This window comes from Castor canadensis, chromosome 1 (genome assembly GCF_047511655.1).
Source record: "Castor canadensis chromosome 1, mCasCan1.hap1v2, whole genome shotgun sequence".
In the NCBI taxonomy this organism is placed as follows: Eukaryota; Metazoa; Chordata; class Mammalia; order Rodentia; family Castoridae; genus Castor; species Castor canadensis.
The window spans coordinates 140357939-140377170 of NC_133386.1; the positions used below are offsets into that span (position 1 = coordinate 140357939).

Sequence of the window (19232 nt, forward strand, 5' to 3'; positions counted from 1 at the left end):
TTTCCCATGAGGTTATCCGTGGTGGTTATGATAGTACGTAGGTGGACAAGAGACTCTCTCACAGGTAATTCTGGCTGTGCTAGTAAAATTTCACACCTGGGATTTACCCTGCACACGTGGCAGAGGCAGTGTAGGTGGTAGAGCGGTTACCAGCACAGGCCCTGACTTTGGCTGCCTGGGTTCCAGCCCACTTACTACCAGTGTAACCTAGAGTAAGTCACTTCATTTCTCTGCCTCAGTACTTTCTTCTGTAAAATGCGGATAGTGACGATAGCAAACACGTGTAATAATTTTAAGGGCTTTTTTCCCCCTGTGAAGTTTAATCACATACTCAGTTTTTTTTTTCCCCCCAGGTGGGACAATATCTGGGTAGTTTTAAGGATTAAATTACTCTGGAGGTGGACTTTGAGTTCAAGGACAGCACAACAAAGCCAGCAAGACCCTGTCCCTCAAACAAATTACAAACAAAAGGACGAGGGGTTTGGCCCAAGTGGTAGAGGGCCCAAGGTCCTGGGTTCAATCCCCAGCACTGCATTTAAAAAGGAATACATTAGGTGATATTAGAACAGTGCTTAGCAAATGTTATTGTATTATTCAGTGTCATTGTGTGGAGTCCCAGAAGGTCAAGGACAGTATTCCTAAAAATAACATTTGAGAGGCAAGTGTGTCCCTAAGTGTATTTCATGAACCAGTTCAGGATTCTAATATCTTTTTCAAGGGGCTTTCTGTTCAAATAAGTTGGAAAACACCAAATTAAACTAAATGAGAGTTTTTGTTTTTTTTTTTGAGAGATGCCAACTCACTAAAATGAACCTTCAGCTTCACAAGAGCCAAATCTCTGAGCCATGTTCTACCCCATCCCGAGGAGCACGTGTGTGCTTGTGCCACAGGGGAAAAAGCTTTGTCTGTGCACGGTCACTGGCTGTGGGCCTCAGCGTCCGGGCCTGTGATCCTGGGCCTCGACTTCCCTTTGTAAAATGGAAAGAACTGCACGCACGAGAGGGCCAGGCGCAGTGCTGTCAGGGCTGGACGAGGTCCCTGTAAGGCACAGCGCACGATCCCTGCAGGGCACAGGGACACTAAACGTCAGTCCTCTGAGGGACGAGCCACTGTTGTCCCCATCCGGGTGACCTGAGGACAGCAGGTGGCTCCCAAGCCCTTTCGGTTTTGAGTATGGGTTGGGCATCTACACACCCTAGGCTGGGCGCGGTCAGTGACAGGCCCGCTTTCCCTCCTGTCCCCGTGGCCTCGGGTCACAGAGGACATCGCTGGGCACCTGGCGAGGGGCGACCGGCGGAGCTTTCCTGTGAGGAGGGGGACGGCGCGTCCGGGAAGGGGTTCCCGGGCTCCCGCTGGCCCACAGCGCACTGGGAGCTGGTTAGGCGGAGGCCCCTCTGCTCCTAGCCTGGTCTCTATGGTCACCGCCGCGGGGCAGTGTGGGAAGGCGCCCTGTGGAAAGCTCGCGAAGGCCTCTGCTCACGCGCGGGGTGCGGTCCTGAGCAGGCCGCGGGCCGGCGCTGGGCCTGGCGGCACAGGCAATCGTGTCCCGAGGCGGGCGGCGCGCCAGGTTGCCATGCCGGGCCTCCTGCGGGACTCGTCAGCTTTGCCGGGCAGGCCGCCGCCGCTGCGGCCCGAGGGAGCCCGGAGACTTGGCAAACAACTGGTCCGCCGCGCGCTGACGAGGCCCGGGGGAGGCAGGCGGCCTCGTGGACTGCTGCGTGGGCCCCGCGGGAACTGCCTCTGGGCTTGAGGGCGCCCGCCGCAGGTGCGCCATTCGCCCGCGGCCGCGCGGGGGCGCTCGAATCCACGGAATGAGCTGGCGCCGCGGCGCGGGGGAGCGGAGCTCAGCCTGACCCAGCCGGAGCCGGGCCTGGGAGGTGCAAGGAAGGGGCGTGGGCAGTGCTGGGGGGTATCGTCGGGGTACGGGGCTCGCTGCGAGACGAAGCGCCGATTCCAGTTCTCCTCACTTCCCTATTTGAACTAGCAATACGGAAAGCGTGAAGCTTTGCTTGGGCTGATTACAGCTGCGGGGTGTGGGTGTGTGTGTGTGGGGGGACGGTCAGGTGCCCCATTGTTTTCAACTCTTACCCAGCAACAGTCTATTTTTCTCAACGACCAGTTTTGAACCTACAATCCAGTTAATCTTTTTTCTGCCCTTACCAGAGGAAGATGAAATCAACACGGGATGTCAAAACAGCACCTTCAAGTCTGTCCGTGCGCTTGTCCGCCCCGCGTCTCAGGATGCACGGATTGTGGCTCTCAGTTCCGGGCCAGCCACTGCTGACAGACCCGGGCTGTGCCTGTGGTGCCTCCTTCTGTCCTCAGCTGTCCAGGGTGTGCATCTACTGCTTATCTGCCCCCTTTGTGGCATCGTCTAAAGCCAAGTTTGACTGCTTTGAAGACCTCATCTGAGACTACGTCTAGATGACAACTCTGAAGGGGAGTGTGCTTAGGAAAGGCCTGGTATTGGGACCTTGTGAACCATTCTGGAATTGGGGGATGGTGTGTTAAAATGATTGCACCACTTTTGTGGGTCTGAGGCAGAGGTTTTTTTTATAGGAGGTGGGGGAAACAATACCATGCACTGCCCCCTCCACCTGGTCTACCTTCTAAGATTGCAACCATTGTAATTTCTGGCAGTTGCAGTGAAATAAACTTGGCCACACTGGGTGGTGATCATGGCCTTTCTGTTCCCAAAGGTATAGAGATGGCACTGCAGCCTGGTTGCTGTTTGGAGGAATTAGCCACCTTGCAGGACTGTCCTTCTGACAACTTCCCCCGTCTTCTGACAAAACAAAACAGCAGACAAAATTCCTCCAGTTAGCCCTACCTTCAGGCCAGCCCATGGTAATGCTCTTTAGCCTTTACTTCTTCACAAGGCCTTAGTCTGGCCTAATGCTTATCAAGGACTCACATTGTGGCAAGAGCTGAGAAGTTGAGAAGAGAGGCTTTTTTCCTGTACAGAGGAGGGCCCTTTTGGGTCTGCAGAGCTAGGTGCCCACCCATGCTATTGGGGAAAACAAATCAGATGGGGTCACATATGGACATTATGTCTTTGCACAGTCTCTAATTCACTGTGGCCTTGGACAAGTCAGCTTTCCAGCCTTTTCAGAATCTTGGGCAAAGTAATCTTTAAGAGAACTTTCAATTTTTTTAATTAATATTATTCATTTTTTCACATGTGCATACATTGTTTGGGTCATTTCTTCCCCACGCCCCCCCCCTCCCTTCCCTTCTTCCCCACTCAGTTCCAGGCAGGTCCTGTTCTGCCCTTATCACTAATTTTGTTGAAGAAAAGACATAAGCATAATAAGGAAGATAAAACATTTTTGCTAGTTGAGGATAGCTATACAGAAATATTCCTAGCATTGCTTTTGTGTACACATGTGTTATGACCCATGTTAATTCATCTCTAACTGATCTTTGCACTGGTTACTGATCCCCTTCTCATGATAACCTCTGTTGTTTTAAGATTTCTGTATTAGTTCCTCTGGAGTGGGGACATCAAATGCTTTCATGTTTTGGGTTTGCTACATATTCCCATAGCTCCTGTATGTGCTCTCCCCTTGTCATGTGATCCAAGTCCAACCACATTGCTGCATTTGCCCTAGATCTAAAGTCTGCACATGAGGGAGAACATACGATTTTGGTCTTCTGAGCCTGGCTGACCTCGCTCAGAATGATGTTCTCTAGTTCCATCCATTTACCTGCAAATGATAAGATTTCATTCTTTTTCATGGCTGAGTAAAATTCCATTGTGTACAAGTACCACATTTTCTTGATCCATTCATCAGTAGTGGGACATCTTTGTTGTTTCCATAACTTGGCTATTGTGAATAGCACTGCAATAAACATGGGTGTGCAGGTGCCTCTGGAGTAACCTGTGTTGCTTTCCTTTGGGTATATCCCCAGGAATGGGATTGCTGGATCATATGGCAGGTCTATGTTTAGATTTTTAAGAAGCCTCCAAATTTTTTTCCAGAGTGGTTGCATTAGCTTCACAGGCAGTGTATGAGGGTTCCTTTTCCCCCACGTCCTCACCAATGCATGTTGTTGGTGGTGTTTTGATGATGGCTATTCTAACAGGGGTGAGGTGTAATCTTACTGTGGTTTTGATTTGCATTTCCTTTATGGCCAGAGATGGTGAGCATTTTTTCATGTGCTTTTTTTGCCATTTGAATTTTTATTTGGTTCATTGAGTTTAGGAGAGTTTAGTTTCTTAAATTCTCTATATATTCTGGTTATTAGTCCCTTGTCTGATGTATAGCTGGCAAAGATTTTCTCCCACTCTATGGGTGGTCTCTTCAGTTTAGAGACCATTTCTTTTGTTGTATGGAAGCTTTTTAATTTTATGAAGTCCCATTTGTCCATCCTTTCTCTTAGTTTCTGGGCTGCTGGGGTTCTATTTTTTTATTTTATTATTCATATGTGCATACAAGGCTTGGTTCATTTCTCCCCCCTGCCCCCACCCCCTCCCTTACCACCCACTCCACCCCCTCCCTCTCCCCCCCACCCCCTCAATACCCAGCAGAAACTATTTTGCCCTTATTTCTAATTTTGTTGTAGAGAGAGTATAAGCAATAATAGGAAGGAACAAGGGTTTTTGCTGGTTGAGATAAGGATAGCTATACAGGGAGTTGACTCACATTGATTTCCTGTGCGTGGGTGTTACCTTCTAGGTTAATTCTTTTTGATCTAACCTTTTCTCTAGTTCCTGGTCCCCTTTTCCTATTGGCCTCAGTTGCTTTTAAGGTATCTGCTTTAGTTTCTCTGCGTTAAGGGCAACAAATGCTAGCTAGTTTTTTAGGTGTCTTACCTATCCTCACCCCTCCCTTGTGTGCTCTCGCTTTTATCATGTGCTCAAAGTCCAATCCCATTGTTGTGTTTGCCCTTGATCTAATGTCCACATATGAGGGAGAACATACGATTTTGGTCTTCTGGGCCAGGCTAACCTCACTCAGAATGATGTTCTCCAGTTCCATCCATTTACCAGTGAATGATAACATTTCGTTCTTCTTCATGGCTGCATAAAATTCCATTGTGTGTAGATACCACATTTTCTTAATCCATTCGTCAGTGGTGGGGCATCTTGGCTGTTTCCATAACTTGGCTATTGTGAATAGTGCCGCAATAAACCTGGGTGTGTAGGTGCCTCTGGAGTAGCCTGTGTCACAGTCTTTTGGGTATATCCTGGGGTTCTATTGAAGACGTCTTTGCCTATACCTATTAGTTCCAGAGTGTTTCCTGCTCCTTTCTGTAGTAACTTCAGAGTTTCAGGTCTGATATTTAGGTCCTTGATCCATTTTGAGTTGATACTAGTACAGGATGATAGACATGGATCTAGTTTCAGTTTCTTGCGGACGGTTAACCACTTTTCCCAGCAACATTTGTTGAAGAGGCTGTCTTTTCTCCATTGTATGTTTTTTGGCACCTTTGTCAAAAATGAGGTGGGTATAGATGTGTGGATTCATATCTGGGTCCTCTATTCTGTGAGAACTTTCAATTCTTGAATGCCCTCCTTCCACAACCAGGCTTAGTATGACGTATGGCAGGAAGAGGAAGTCTTTTAAATAAACTTCATTAGGATAAATTTATTGTACATGGGGGGATTCATAGTGGCAATTCCCATTAGATTTATATTGTACATAAGTTACATTGCCCCCTTTGTCTCTCTCTGTTAACTCTTTCCCTGCCCTACTTAAAGCAATTGTAGGAGGTTTCTTAGTTCTGTTTCATATAGGTATATGAAGTTCATCAATAATATACTGTCACCTTAATCTCCTTCATTTATGCCCCCCCTCCTGCTAGAACCTCCCCATACCTATTATGCAGTCCTGGCTTTTGTTATTAATATTTAAGTTGATGTTCAAGGGGATATCTCAATGTAAGTGCACTGTGGGTATATTTCTTTGGTCCATTTAACCTCTTTCATTACTCTCCCTTACCCCTTTACCTCCCATCCCCCCATTTTTCAACAGCTTTCAATACATTCCTTCTATCCTCTACCTTCACATCTTGTTTTATGATATTGCTGATGCTCTATATTCTCTTTTCCTTTCCCTCTTTCCCTGAGTTCCATAGAGTAGTTCCACTATTACAACATGTTGTATATATTAGTTTGTATATGATCATGCTTGTTTTTGTGTATATGTTATCTTTTGGATCTACCTTCCATGTATGAGAGAAAACATGTGGCCTTTGTGTTTCTGAGCCTGGCTTCACTTAACATCATGTCCTCCAATTGCATCCATTTACCTTCAAACCACATGTCATTATTCTTTATGGCTGAGTAATACTCCATTGTGTTACATACCACATTTTCTTGACCCATTTATCATTTGTAGGGCACCTAGGTTGTTTCTAAAACTTGGCTATTGTGAATAGGGCTGTGTGATAAACATTGGTGTACAGGTATCTCTATTGTATCCTGTCTTATGTTCCTTTGGGTAGATGCCCAGGAATGGTATCACTGAATCATATGGCAGTTCTGTCTTTAACTTTTTTTTTTCTTTTTGTTTTTAACTTTTTGAGGAATCTCCATACTGCTTTCCATAGTGATTTTACTAATTTGCATTCCCACAAACAGCACCTAAGGGTTCCTGTTTTGCCTCATCCTTGCCAGAATTATGTTATTACCCTTGATTCTGGCTATTCTAACTGGAGTGAGATGAAATCTAAGTGTTGTTTTGATTTGCATCTCTTTTATAACCAAGGAAGTTGACCACTTCTTCATGTATTTACTGGCCATTTGTACCTGAGAAGAGAAAGTCTTGGTACAGGTTGTATAGTATGCTTCACAGCATGGCCTGAAGGAGGAAGGCCTTGCATAAGAAACACAAAGTAATATCTGTGGGCAGGAAGGAGAGATAGTGATTTTCTGTCAGGAAGATGGCTTGATGAACCTTGGTTCTCTCAAGACTTTATAGAGGTGAAATCTGGGCCATGGGTGGGTTGGTTACAATATCTGACATCTGGTTAATGGGTTAATTCGTTGATGGGCTCATAATTTGATGGGCTGCTGAGGTAATGGAAACTTAGGAGGTGGGTGGGACCTACTTGAAAGGAATAGGTCCTCAGGGGTGTGCCCTTTGGGGTTATTTCTTGTCCCTGGTCCTTTCATCTCATACTCTCTCTGCCTCCTGTCAGTCACAAAATAGCTGCTTTGTTCCACCATGTGTTCCTACCACCAGGAGGTACTGCTTCAACTTAGGCCCAAAGCAATGGAGCCAGTTGGCCAGGGACTGCAACTTGTAAGACTGAGCCAAAATAAATCTTTCCTCTTTCACTTGTCTTAGGCATTTTTGTCACACTGACAGAAAGCTGACTGCTATATCCTGGGAGCCCCTCATGTGAGAGACAGGTGGTGTAATGTCAGGGAGAGCTTTAGATGGGCAAGGGCAGGCTGTTTATTTAGACTGGGTCAGATGTATATGAACACTTCACAAAATATTGAAATATGACGTACCGTTTGGAAATGGCCAAGGTTCCAGGTACCCTGAGTGCTCCTAGCCACCTTGGTTTATCGTTGACCCATCCTTTGTCAGTCCTTGTAATTGCTGGACTCTGACCCATCTCTGTATGTACTCTCTTGACCAGGTTGTGACCTTGGATCCTAGTGGGAAGAACTTTCAGGGATAGCACTGGAGTCTTCAGATGTACTTGTGGCCCCTGAGGCTGTGGTTGCCTGCTGGTGCTTCCCCTTTACTCTCATTGGTGGCTGAGGGGAATCCTGCCTCCACTGTGATCTATATCAGCTGTTAAGTAAGTACAGGGATGCCTTGTTTAATGATGGGGATGCATTCTAAGAAATTCACGTTAGGTGATTTCATTCTCGTATGAACATCAGAGTGTACTTACACAAACTTAGATAGATAGCCTAGGTCATATGGAATATTTGTGCAGCATAGCCTGTTTCTCGTAGGCCATGACGAATAAAACAATTTGAGACCAAATCAAGCCCAAGAGGAAAGGATGCCATCTAGACACATGGTGAACATGAGGGTCCTATCACATAACACTGAACACTGCTTATAATAAACCATTTCTTATAAGTAGGAGTACATGCTAAAATAAGGGTTGGGGATGTAGCTTAGGGGAAAGCACTTGTGTGGCATGTGCAGGGCTCTGGGTTAATCCCCAATACCACAAAATAAGTGATAAAAGTATAGTAAGTAAATAAACCACTAACAGTTATTATGATTCTTAAGTATTATTTACTGTATGTGATTGTATGAGCTTTACTCTTATACAACTGGTAGCTCAGGTTGTTTACTCCAGTATCAGTACACTTGCATAAAATGCTGGGCTATGACATTATGATGCCACTGGGAGACAGGAATTTTTAAGCTCCACTGTAATCTTATGAGACCCCTGTTGTACATGAGGTCTATTATTGATTGAAATGTCTCTATGCAGTGCATCATTGTAAGCTGACAATCAGCCCTGGACAGAGGGTGGAATAAGGCTGAAGAATTCTATTCTGGGCACTTGGCCTCTTCTCTCCAGAGTGGCAAAACCTGGCAGGCTTGCAGTCTTCCTCACCTGTAGTGAAGAGGGTCACAAGTGCCAAATTCAGCCCATGGGGAGGTCTCTGAGTCTCTGGCACCTCATCCCAATGTTAAGTCATGAGTGTGCCACAGCAGGCTACCAGTTTCTTACCTTCCTTCCTTTGCCACACTTGGCATGAGCCCCCATTGCCACTTCTGGGAGTTGAGTCCTGCTGGGAGTCATTTTTGCCTCTATCCTCTGAGCACTTGGCAGGCTGAGGTCCCTGCTTCCCTGGGCCAGTTCCTGCCACAGCTAATCTCCTCCCTGTGGCCCATTTCTGGCATTGAGCCCTCTTTGGCAAGGCAGACTGTGTGTGGAGTGTCTGCGCCAGGCAGGCCTACTTCTATCCCTGGCACTGGCCCTGTTTCCCCAGAATTCTTCCTGGGTGGCACAATCCCTGGCATTATTCTCCTGGGAGCCTCCATAGTGCCTCCTGTGCTAGTGCAGCTCCCAATCACCTTCCTGGATTTTCCTTTAAGTGTCTTTGGTGTTTGCAAGAGACTTTACAGTTCATAATATACTTCTATGTTTTATATCATCAGATGCTCAGCAGCCCCTTAAAGAGCAAGTGGGCTGTTTGAGACTGCAGGGCCCTAGAATGGGCAGTTCTGAGTCTACTTGGGCTGGTAGAGAGGCCTTTGTGGGAGAACACATCCTCAGGCATGTGGCTGGAGCAGGAGGCAGAAGGCTGCAGGTCTCTTCTACTGGGGATGAGTCAGGTCAAGAGATCTGGAGTTTCCCATGATCTCCTGGCTGCTGCCTGATTTGAAACCAGGAAGGAAATTCTCTTATAAGAGAAACAAGTTTTGGTGTTAACTACAGGTGCCATGAGAAAGGGATGGGTCTGAAGACCCTGCATCACCAGGGTGCAGGGAAACATTCTTACTTAAGCTACATGACAAAAGGGAGCCCCAGCTGGGGATATAGCTCAGTGGTTTAGTGTTTGCCTCACATGCATGAGGCCCTGAGTTCAATCCTCAGCACCACAAAAAACAACAACAAAAAAGCCAAAACAAACAAAAAACCCAAAAAACCAACCAACCAAACAAAAAAAAACCCAAATGGGAGCCCCCTAGAGAGAAATTTGGGAATGGGGAGTGAGGCTGGAATCAGCCAGCTGTTCTGAAGATTAGGTCTGTATAATACCTTGAATGTCAAATTTTGGGAAGTGCTATTTCCCCCAAATGGAGGCAAACTGAAGTTCACAAGAGCTGGTGAACAAGTCATTTCTTGGTGGTTGAAGCAGTTGGCCAACCAAGCTATTTTAGCAAGACTCAGTGAAAACTTGGGGAGCATCTAGGCTCCCTCAGCTTGGTCCACCAATTCCTGACAGTTGATCAGCCTGGCCCCAGGCCAGTGAAGGGCTTTGTAGTGTGGTTCTTTTGCCTGCTCCCTAGCATATCCTTTGGCTTTGGCCCTGCTCTTCCATTAGGCCTCCCTAGGATGGGACTGGGGCTAATGGAGTGTTTTGTAGACTTTGAGAGTCTGGGCTAGGTTTGAGGTAGGCGTGACCCACGACTGTAGAACCATTTTTTGGGGGAAAACCTTTCATCTTGTCACTGTTTTTTCTACTGAAGGCTCCTTTATGTTCCCTTAAGCAGGGGTCTGGGAAGAATTTCTTTTGGACCAACTGATGTTCCCAGTTCAGGAAAGGGAGCCATATATTGTGATTTGAGGTTAGCTGCCAAGAGGCTGAGGGTTGTGGCCCAGGAGATGCTATTGGTCAGGCTGAAGGGAAGACTCCGGAGTCCAGAGGAACTTTGTGAAGGTGATTTTGAGCATAGTGGAGGGGCAACAACTCAGGAAGACAGATTGGCAGGATGCAGTTCTTTGCTGGAGATGGTGAACCCAAGTGAGACCCTTGGTGCCTCTCCTTGGGCAGAATCCACCTCCCACTGGGTCACTTTGAAGACCCGCCTTGCTGACTCCTAGTGGCCTCTTCCATGGTGAAGAAACCTCAGTTTGTCTTTGCCCAGGCTCAAGGAGTTACTTCTGCCAGAGTTGTCCTTGTGTTGCAGCCCCTGCTGCCACAGCTACAGACCTCCCTGTCCACCATCTCCCCCTTCTCTGTGGTGTGTATGTGTGTGTATGCTCCAGTGTGTGAAGGTTTGGAGTGGGCAGGCCTCATGACTGCAGGAATTATAAAGCAGATGAATTCACTCTGTTTATGTAACAGTATTTCTATTCATACTAAGGCCCAAAACCTTCTAGCAAAAGATAAATCTTTTGAGACTTGTTTGGCAGGTTAGTAAGATGACAGGGAGGTTTGGGAACCAAATTGGATAATACCATGAATGAGTCTTGGTGGTTTCTGATCTCAGGCCTCTCTAGAAGGTGAGACCCAAACCTGGTGGAGGCTGGTGATTCCTCTGAATCCAACTATGTGCCAGACCCTGTCATGGATGCAGAGGGTATAATCAAACTCTGCCGTTCCAAGATCTAAAGTCTTTGTAAAGCTCTTACTATTACCTAAGGAAAGGAATGGAAAAGCCTATCCCAGATCTACAGTGTGAGAGTTCTTGGGTTTGTATGGGTAGTTGGTTTGCTGCTTATACAAACATTGGAATTAACTCTGGTCCCATCTCTTTATCACCACATCCAACATCCAAGACGTGTGCAATGGTCCTGGTCAGCAGGTGCAGGACAACTTCTTTGCCATGACCTTCTGCTAGGTGAGAGAAACAGATATGTCCAGTTGCTCTGATCTAGGAGTTCTTCAGATTTACCAGAACTTTCTCATGGTTCCAAAACCTTCCTGTTTGTTTTGGTACCTGAGATTATAATTTTACTTTTCCTTTCAATTTTGACTTCCAGTCAAAGTCTGGACTTCTTCCCACCACTGCTGTCCTAGGGACAAAGAAGGAAGGTCTTTAGATTCTAAGTAGCTCCATAGATATCTTGGTTTTTTTTGGTGTGACTAGAGTTTGAACTCAGGACTTTGATCTTATAAAGCAGGTCCTCTACCACTCTGAGCCACACCTCCAGGCCATTTTGCTTTGATTATTTTGGAGGTGGGGGTCTCTGAACTTTTTACCTGGGCTGGCCTTGAACTGTGATCTTCCTGATCTCAGCCTCCCAAGAAGCTAGGATGATAGGTGTGAGCCACTGGTACCTGGCTTCCATAGGTACTTGTTTATAGAAGTGTTACTATCAATAGTGGGAAAATGAGATGTGGAGGAAAATGCATTTCTTTTTAAAGAGTCACATTTGATCATCCATGACCCCACCATACCCACCTTTTATCAAGCTCTTGTTTGAGTCTGAGGAGGCTTCCCCCTTACCAGCCCCTCTGTCTTGGATGCCTCACCTCCTAGAAGTTGGCTCCTCCCTGACCCCTTGCCACACCAGGGAATAGGAGAAATGGGACAGTGTTACCCATTGTGTTAGAGACCTTCTTCCTTTGTTCTGGACCCTTGGCCAGGAATTACATCAGAATCAGCTTCCCAGGCTGATTCAAATGGATAAATGCCTGGGTCAGTCCTGAGGACAGGAGTGGTGGGTAATGAAGAGGCTGCAGCATGACCCCACAAGCTGGACAGTGGCTATAGTTGACAGTCATCTTAAAGCTGGCACTGAAGCTGTCCTCTTGTCCAGTTTTCAGGAGATTCTTGGGCTAGTTTTTTATTCTTTGGAAGGTTTACTACCCTATTCCATTCCTTTGATGGTTATCCTACAATTTTCCACATGTTTCTTTGACTTAGCTAAGTATAATATCAGTCCTTATCTTTATTACCTTTCTGGACCATTTCAGGAACTTGGTTCATTTTATTTTCCTTCTGCCTTACCTGCTTTTAAATACTTTATTTTATTTTTATTTATTCATAAATTTTAGAGCTCTGGAAAATTTGTAAAAATTACTACTGTGTGCAGTATTTATATATATTCCTCTCTTGGATTCCATTTACACTGATATGTTATTAGATATAAGATTTTTCAGAACAATTTGAGGGCAAGTTGTACACAGAATGCTGTGTTGCCCTTAAAAACATTCCTGTGTATTTCCTAAAAAACAGGGACATTCATTCATATAATCACCATATAATTATAAAAAAGTTGGCAATTAAGATACAACACTATAATCTACAAACCTTGTTCAAATTTTGCAAAGGGATTTTTATATTTATATATTGAATATATATTGCATTTACACATACACATATATAAAACATATTTGGTTCAGGACTCTTGGCAGAAGATGGGATCAGGCAATTTGTGATGCTGCTTTATGAAGAGGCCTGGAGATACTGGTCCCAGTTCTGGAGATACTCGTTTCTGTGAGAGAGCTGGGAGGAGCATTTTCAGTCTCATCTTCATCTGTTGCCCCATTCACAGGAGGTCCACAAGTCAGGAAGCAGGAAGAGGTTCCTGTGTTTATGCCATCCAAGGAAAGTGTGATAAAAACTGGCTGTAGGGAGAAGAGGAAACAAGGGCATTACTTTCATCAAACATAGTGGGAAATAGTCCTAGAGAATCAAAAAACTGTTAGCTAGAAAATGGCTAAGAAGCTGAGAAAGTGTACCAAGGGAAATGCACAATTTATGTAGTGAAAAGGCTGAGGGATACAGAATACAGGACAGTGGCTGGCACAGAAGCAGCAGAGAGGAGAGAGTCTCTGTCACCCAGTGATCTCTGAGTTGCCCAGTCCTCATGTCAGGAGAACATCAGACAGGAACCTCACTTGCCATATTTTCTCTAAAGTTTCCTTGCCTCCCTAAAATGATGACTCTGTCTACCCCACAGCCTATTTCTCAATTATAGAAATAGCTGTTATAATGTGGGTGTGGATGTGGGGGAGAAGAAGACTCAGCCCCAGTGAGAGACAGGGACTTACTGGGTATCACAAGGTCCATTTGAGCAGCCCAACTTCCCAGAGTCAGGATGACACAGAAGGTAACATGAAAGTCTATGCCCTAGAATCTCCTGGAGTGATGTATATGAAGGAGACTGACCCAAGAACAACTGAGATATTCTGTGTCCACATTTCCTAAAAAATTACAGGCTTTCCTAGGCTCCCCATTGTCAAGGTCTTTCCACATCCTACCTGAGAATCTATGAAACTGGTGTTCCAGGCATCACACAGTAGTCTGGCAGGTATTGGTTATCATTGAGCACAGAAGAGATTCTCTGCAATAGGCAACAGTGGGATGACAGTCCTTTGGTATGTGAAGAAAGCTACCACAGGGAACATGTCTCAGTTCTGAGGTTTTACTGTTTCTCTGAGAAGGTTCTTGCACATTATCCTTAGTTCCCATGAAATGCATGAGCTTTGTGGTCCTATTTCACTGCTCCCCAGGCAGAGGGCCCCACATCCTAATCTTAGTCTGAGATACTCAGCACACCATTCTGGCCACTGATTGTTTTCTGTGCTTTAGGATTAAGAGTGTTCTTACCACAACTGTCATGTGTTTTCTATAGCAACTCCCATTTCTCTGTGACTGACTGACAGTTTTGGGGCAAAGATTCTGGTAAAAAGCTGGATCTGGGGAAAGTGGTAGAGGCAAAAAAATGTCCTGCAATGTCAGTACTGTGTGTACTGTTGATGGGAGAACAAATCTGTTGATGGGATGAAGAAGGCAACACATTTGACAGGGTGTCAAGACAGATCTCTTGTGAGCCCAGCAGCTTGTATGTAGTATCTGGACAAGGCCTATATGTGAGTAGGGCAAGCCTTAGGGACATCGCCAATAACTTCTTAATTTCCATTTCTGCTGTCCATCCCCCCCAATTCCAGTGTCAATCTACAGGATAGAGAAAGAGGGCCTCTTCCTTTCCATTAGGGTTTCTCAACCTTGGTTGACTTCTACCAACCAGATGCCATTAGTATTTAGTCTCTGGCACTCCTCCCCACCTTTCTTGGCACATATCTCCTAAAATCCTTCAAGGTTCTGAAGTGATAGTGTTCTTTAGTATGCTAATATGATGACTGGTGCCCAGGAGCTCCTGGACAGTATCTAGATGGGATGGGGACTGGTTGCCAGGGTAACCAAACATGCGATCAGAGGATTAGCACTTTCAAACCTCCTACCCTCACCTGTGGGGAGGCGGGAACAAAGGTTGAGTTGATTTTCATTGGGCATTGATTTAGCCAATCATGTGCACATAATAAAGGTTCTGTAAAAACCTAAAAGGACAGAGCTAGAGAACTTCCAGTTGGTGAACATGTGGGTGAAGGTGCTGGGAGCTCCCTGAAGAGGGCACAGAAGCTCTGTGCTCCTTCCCCTGAACCTTGCCATATATGCATCCTTTTCATCTGACTGTTTTCTTTCATCTGGTATACTTTTATAATAAACTACTAAATGTCAGTGAATGTCTCTCTGACTTCTGTCAACCATTCTAGCAAGTGATCAAACTTGAGAGAGGTGTGGGAACCCCTGGCAGTTAGTGTTAGAATTGAGATAAGTTGTAGGATACCAAATTAGTATTCAATGGAGAACTGAACCAAATCTTGTGGGAAAAACAAGCATATATTTATTCAAAGAAGTGTTGGAGGTATTTATAATAGTATGAGAGTAATGGAGACAGTAGTTTTTTCCTTATACAACCTCACCTTCAGTTTTGACAAGAAAAATGTCTTCAGACATTGAAAAGTTGCTCTGGTTGAGAACCATTGCTTTGTGTCATTTGAGAGATGGTACCAAGAATGATCAAATCTACACTACAAGAGATCAGTGCTAGAGGCCCAGTGTCTGGGATATAGTAGGGCTACCATATATGTGCATGTTGTGTGAGTATATTAATGAAAGATGATGAAATGTATTTTACTTTTTAGACACAGTGTGATAAGCAAGGCCACTCTGTTTCCAAAATGGTGAAAATGGGAAAACCTATTAGGCTGCTGGTGGTTACTGGAATGATTCAAAATTCTGATATATAAACTTGATGGGAAGACCTAAATAAAAATATATGATTGTCAACCACTCATTGTGTGTGTGAGATATTAGGCAAATTAATTAAATTCTTTGTTCCTCAATTTAAGCACTATTTACATGTTTGCTGTTGATTACGTAACTACTATCTCTATTGAAAATGGAAATAGCATTATGAATTGTTATTCTGTTTCTGGAATAGTCAACACTATCTGTACAAACTTTTATTTGAATTTTTTTTCCTGTTTCTTATCAGTGACCTACAAAGGAGGTTCATTCCTGACACTTGGAGTGAGTGTAGTGTGGGACAGAAAAAAAACATGCCTTACTTTCCTGCTTATTTCCTGATTGCATAGACCTAGGTGTGCTCTCTCTATATCTGGAGGGTAAAAGGAGGGAATGAGAAAGGGGAAAAGATCTATGAATGTGTGCAATGGAGCCACGTGGTATATACTTAGAAGTACGTTCTTTCTCTTTGGCTCCCTTGGAGGCCCGGGCCAGAGCCTACTTATGAAGATAAAGGTCATTCCCTCATGCACTGTCAAATCCAAATATAAAACACTGTGGGTAAGGCAAGCAGAGAAGTTACATGATAGGGAACATTTTATTTTTTTGCTTATATTTATTATTTTATTTTCTTCATGTAAGTGTATGCATTCATTTCCACCTGGATGTTCAGATTGAAGCTTTCCTTTCTCTGAGCTGTAAGGACGAGATGAAAGTCCATGAAGCCAAGCCCTTCCTATAACCCTGAGAAAACTAGTCCCAAATAGAGTGAGAGTAAGAATGAGAATGAGAGAAAGAACAGAGCACATCAGCGATGCAGAGAAAACACTAAGTCATGGTGTGATGTGAAGGCCTCCTAGTCTCTTGGCAAGTCACTTATCTTGCAATAAGGACATTAGAGTCAGCCTTCCTTCACTCCCTTCCCCTCCCCTCCCATTTCTTCCTCCCCCCGCCCCACCGCTTCTGTTGGGAACCAAAAGCCACAGTCTGACAAGGGCACTGTGGCTTAGCAGCATTCCGACAAGGTTGGAATCTGCAGGTACACCATGTCTCTATCATGGTGGGAACGGTTTCCCTTGACTGAAAAAGAAGTTTGTACTTAGTCAAGGACACTGGCAATAAGAATGCAGGGTGGCAAAAACAGAAAGGTTGTAACTAGGTCAGAGTGTTTTGATGTTTAAGTCTCTTCCTCTTTTGTATAAAACTGGCTGAGAAAAATAAAATTTTGCCAGTTGGTCATCAGCCTGCTGGCCCTCTCAATATGTGTATTGTCTTTTCTTGTTCATTACTACCCTGAGCCCTTCCGGGTTAAAAATCTCTACAATCCTGACACCCTCCTTTCCTCCTCCTTCCACCCTTCCCCATCTCCTCCCCCTCCTTCCCTCCTTCTCTTTCTTTCTTCCTTCCTTCCTCCCTTCAAGCTAAACTTTAATACTCAAATCATCTTACAATGAAAATAAGTACCCAAAGATAGGTCGTAAATGTCTACAATTGTACAAAAGACAAATATAAAACCTGGGCAGGCATGGGTGGTAGGCAAGACCCATCTCCTTCTCTGGTATTATGTAAGCCTTACTTCTTGAATGTGGCAAGGACTTTGTACCTTATCCCTAGGACCCTCCAAGTGAGCTGATCCTGTGCTGTTTTCCACTGTCAGGAGAGGAAGTGAAAGAAGAGATTTCTTAGCCAGTGGACATGGAAGGGTAAGGAAGACTTAGAAGCCAGTATGACTGAGCAGTCCTACTTTCCAGCAGTGAGGTGAACAATGGGTAATATAGTCACCTGAGCATGTGGGGGCTCTTCCGTGAGACTGCTCTAGACACAGTTTCCCATCATCCCCTAACTCTGTACATGTATGTTTGTTTTCTTACTCCTTGAACAAACCCAAGGGTTCTCTTGACAAAAGTCATAGACACTTCAGTTGTATTGGGCTACAAAAGTGATGTCCAGAGGCTTCACACAGATGCTTCAGTTCATTCTCTATGTGGTGAGTTACCTCAGATTTAAATCTTCCAGATGCCAAAAGTACTGTCAAGAGTCTTAAAAGCATCAGTAAACTCAAAAGTTTTCAAACTATAGGAGAGACATGAAGTACAAAATATTTTTGAATGTCATTGCTTTTGTTGAAGAGAAAAACAAACTTCACATTTTAACCAAGCTCTGTTAGGTTAAAATAAAAACTAAACAAAAACTGTGTGTGTATGTATGTGTACCAACTCTCAAATGATTCTGGAAGGACACCCTCCACATTGGTAGAGGCAGACTCTATTGTGAAGGGGAGGGGACTGATTGAGAAGAATGAAGGAGGCCTTTTGGGTTTTTTTTTGTGTATATTTCTGTGTTGCTGATTAAAAAAAACATATGCATTTACGTACTACTTTTGTAATAACTAATCTGTATACAACATAAAATATGTAAGAATTAGAAGCCCTACTACCTAGCTGTTCAAGAAATTTAACTTAATGAATGTGTTAGTTAGAACCATTGTCACTGAATCATATACCTTTACATACCCCTGAGATCCTCTTGGCCTCACCCATCTTTTTCTAGTTGCTGCTATGACCAACAGCTCTAACCAACTTCACGCAAGGGCAGCCTGACAGCACATCTTCTCCAGCCTGTACTGCAAACCTTTAGCCTCTACGCCTGGGCCTTCTCTGTTGTGGCTGCTGCTGGATCGTCCTCACTACTTTTACATCAGAAACCTGCACATGCAGATGATTCATACCCCACAGGGCAAGTGTTTGACCAATGGAAGATATAGTCTGTGAGTACATTCTTCCCTGTTTTCCTCCAAGGATGGTACTGAGGATGGAATGCATATGGCTCACTAAAGGTTGGTTTGGTGAGGTAGATCACTTAGGAAGACCCACCTCATAAGGTGGTGGCCTCACAGTGGCTTTGTGCTTCCCTGTTTTGTTTTTTGAGGTGGGGAATCACTATGTTGCCCAGGATGACTGGCTTGAACTTCTAGGCTCAAGTGATCTTCCTGCCTCAGCCTCCCGTGTAGTTGCAACTACAGGTGTGTTTCACCATGCTCGGCTCTGCTTCCCTCTTTATTCCTCCTATTCAACTTGTCAATTTCCTGGAATTTTGTTCCCTAATAAAGTAAGAACATATAAGTCCTCTGCCTTACACTCTGTTTTCTGAAGAAACTAGGCTAAGACAAGGACCTTAGTGAATTTTGTAAATTGAACTTATAAATATAGAAATTATGTTTCTTAACATGTTCTATTACTGAATCAACTGTTGACTTTAAAAAAGGCAAATAACTGCTCTGCAAAGCTTTCATAAGAACTTCAAAGAACACATGTGAACAAATACAGCTTTAAAAACTCACTTTTTTCTTTTCTCTTTTTTATTCATTTATTCATACATTGTTTGGGCCATTTCTCCCCCCTGCCCCCTTTCCCCTCTTTCTGCCCCCACCCCCTCTCTTCCAGGCAGAACCTGTTCTGCCCTTTTCTTCAATTTTGTTGAAGAGTAGACATAAGCAATAATAAGAAAGGCATAGAGTTTTTGCTAGTTGAGATAAGGATAGCTATACAGAGAGATTACTAGCATTGCTTCCATGCACAAGTATATTACAACCCGAACTGATTCATCTCTACCTGACCTCTTCACTACTTCCCGGTCACCTTCCCATATTGACCTCTGTCATTTTAAGTTTACTGTATTAGCTCCTCTGCAATGGGGACATCAAATACTTCCAAGTTTTGGGTTTCTTACCTTTCCCCATTCCTCCCATATGTGCTCTCCCCTTAGTGTGTGACCCAAGTCCAACAACATTGCTGCATTTGCCCTAGATCTAAA

At 44.5% G+C, this 19232-nt stretch overlaps 1 protein-coding gene across 8 annotated transcripts in view; it reads left to right on the plus strand.

Moving 5' to 3' along the window:
• The first annotated feature begins 1175 nt into the window (after positions 1 to 1175).
• LOC141425840 (olfactory receptor 52B4-like) overlaps positions 1176 to 19232 on the plus strand; it is a 67088-nt gene continuing 49031 nt past the window's right edge. Inside the window, exons 1-6 of one of the 8 annotated variants that reach the window (XM_074084432.1) lie at positions 1326 to 1877; positions 2164 to 2847; positions 7597 to 7761; positions 17034 to 17122; positions 17309 to 17406; positions 17970 to 18186. Coding sequence is in view for 1 of the 8 variants with exons in the window: in XM_074084461.1 (XP_073940562.1) it covers positions 1415 to 1750 (336 nt within the window). In the remaining 7 variants the exon portion in view is untranslated. The other 7 variants (XM_074084438.1, XM_074084449.1, XM_074084461.1 and 4 more) reach the window with 7 other exon arrangements.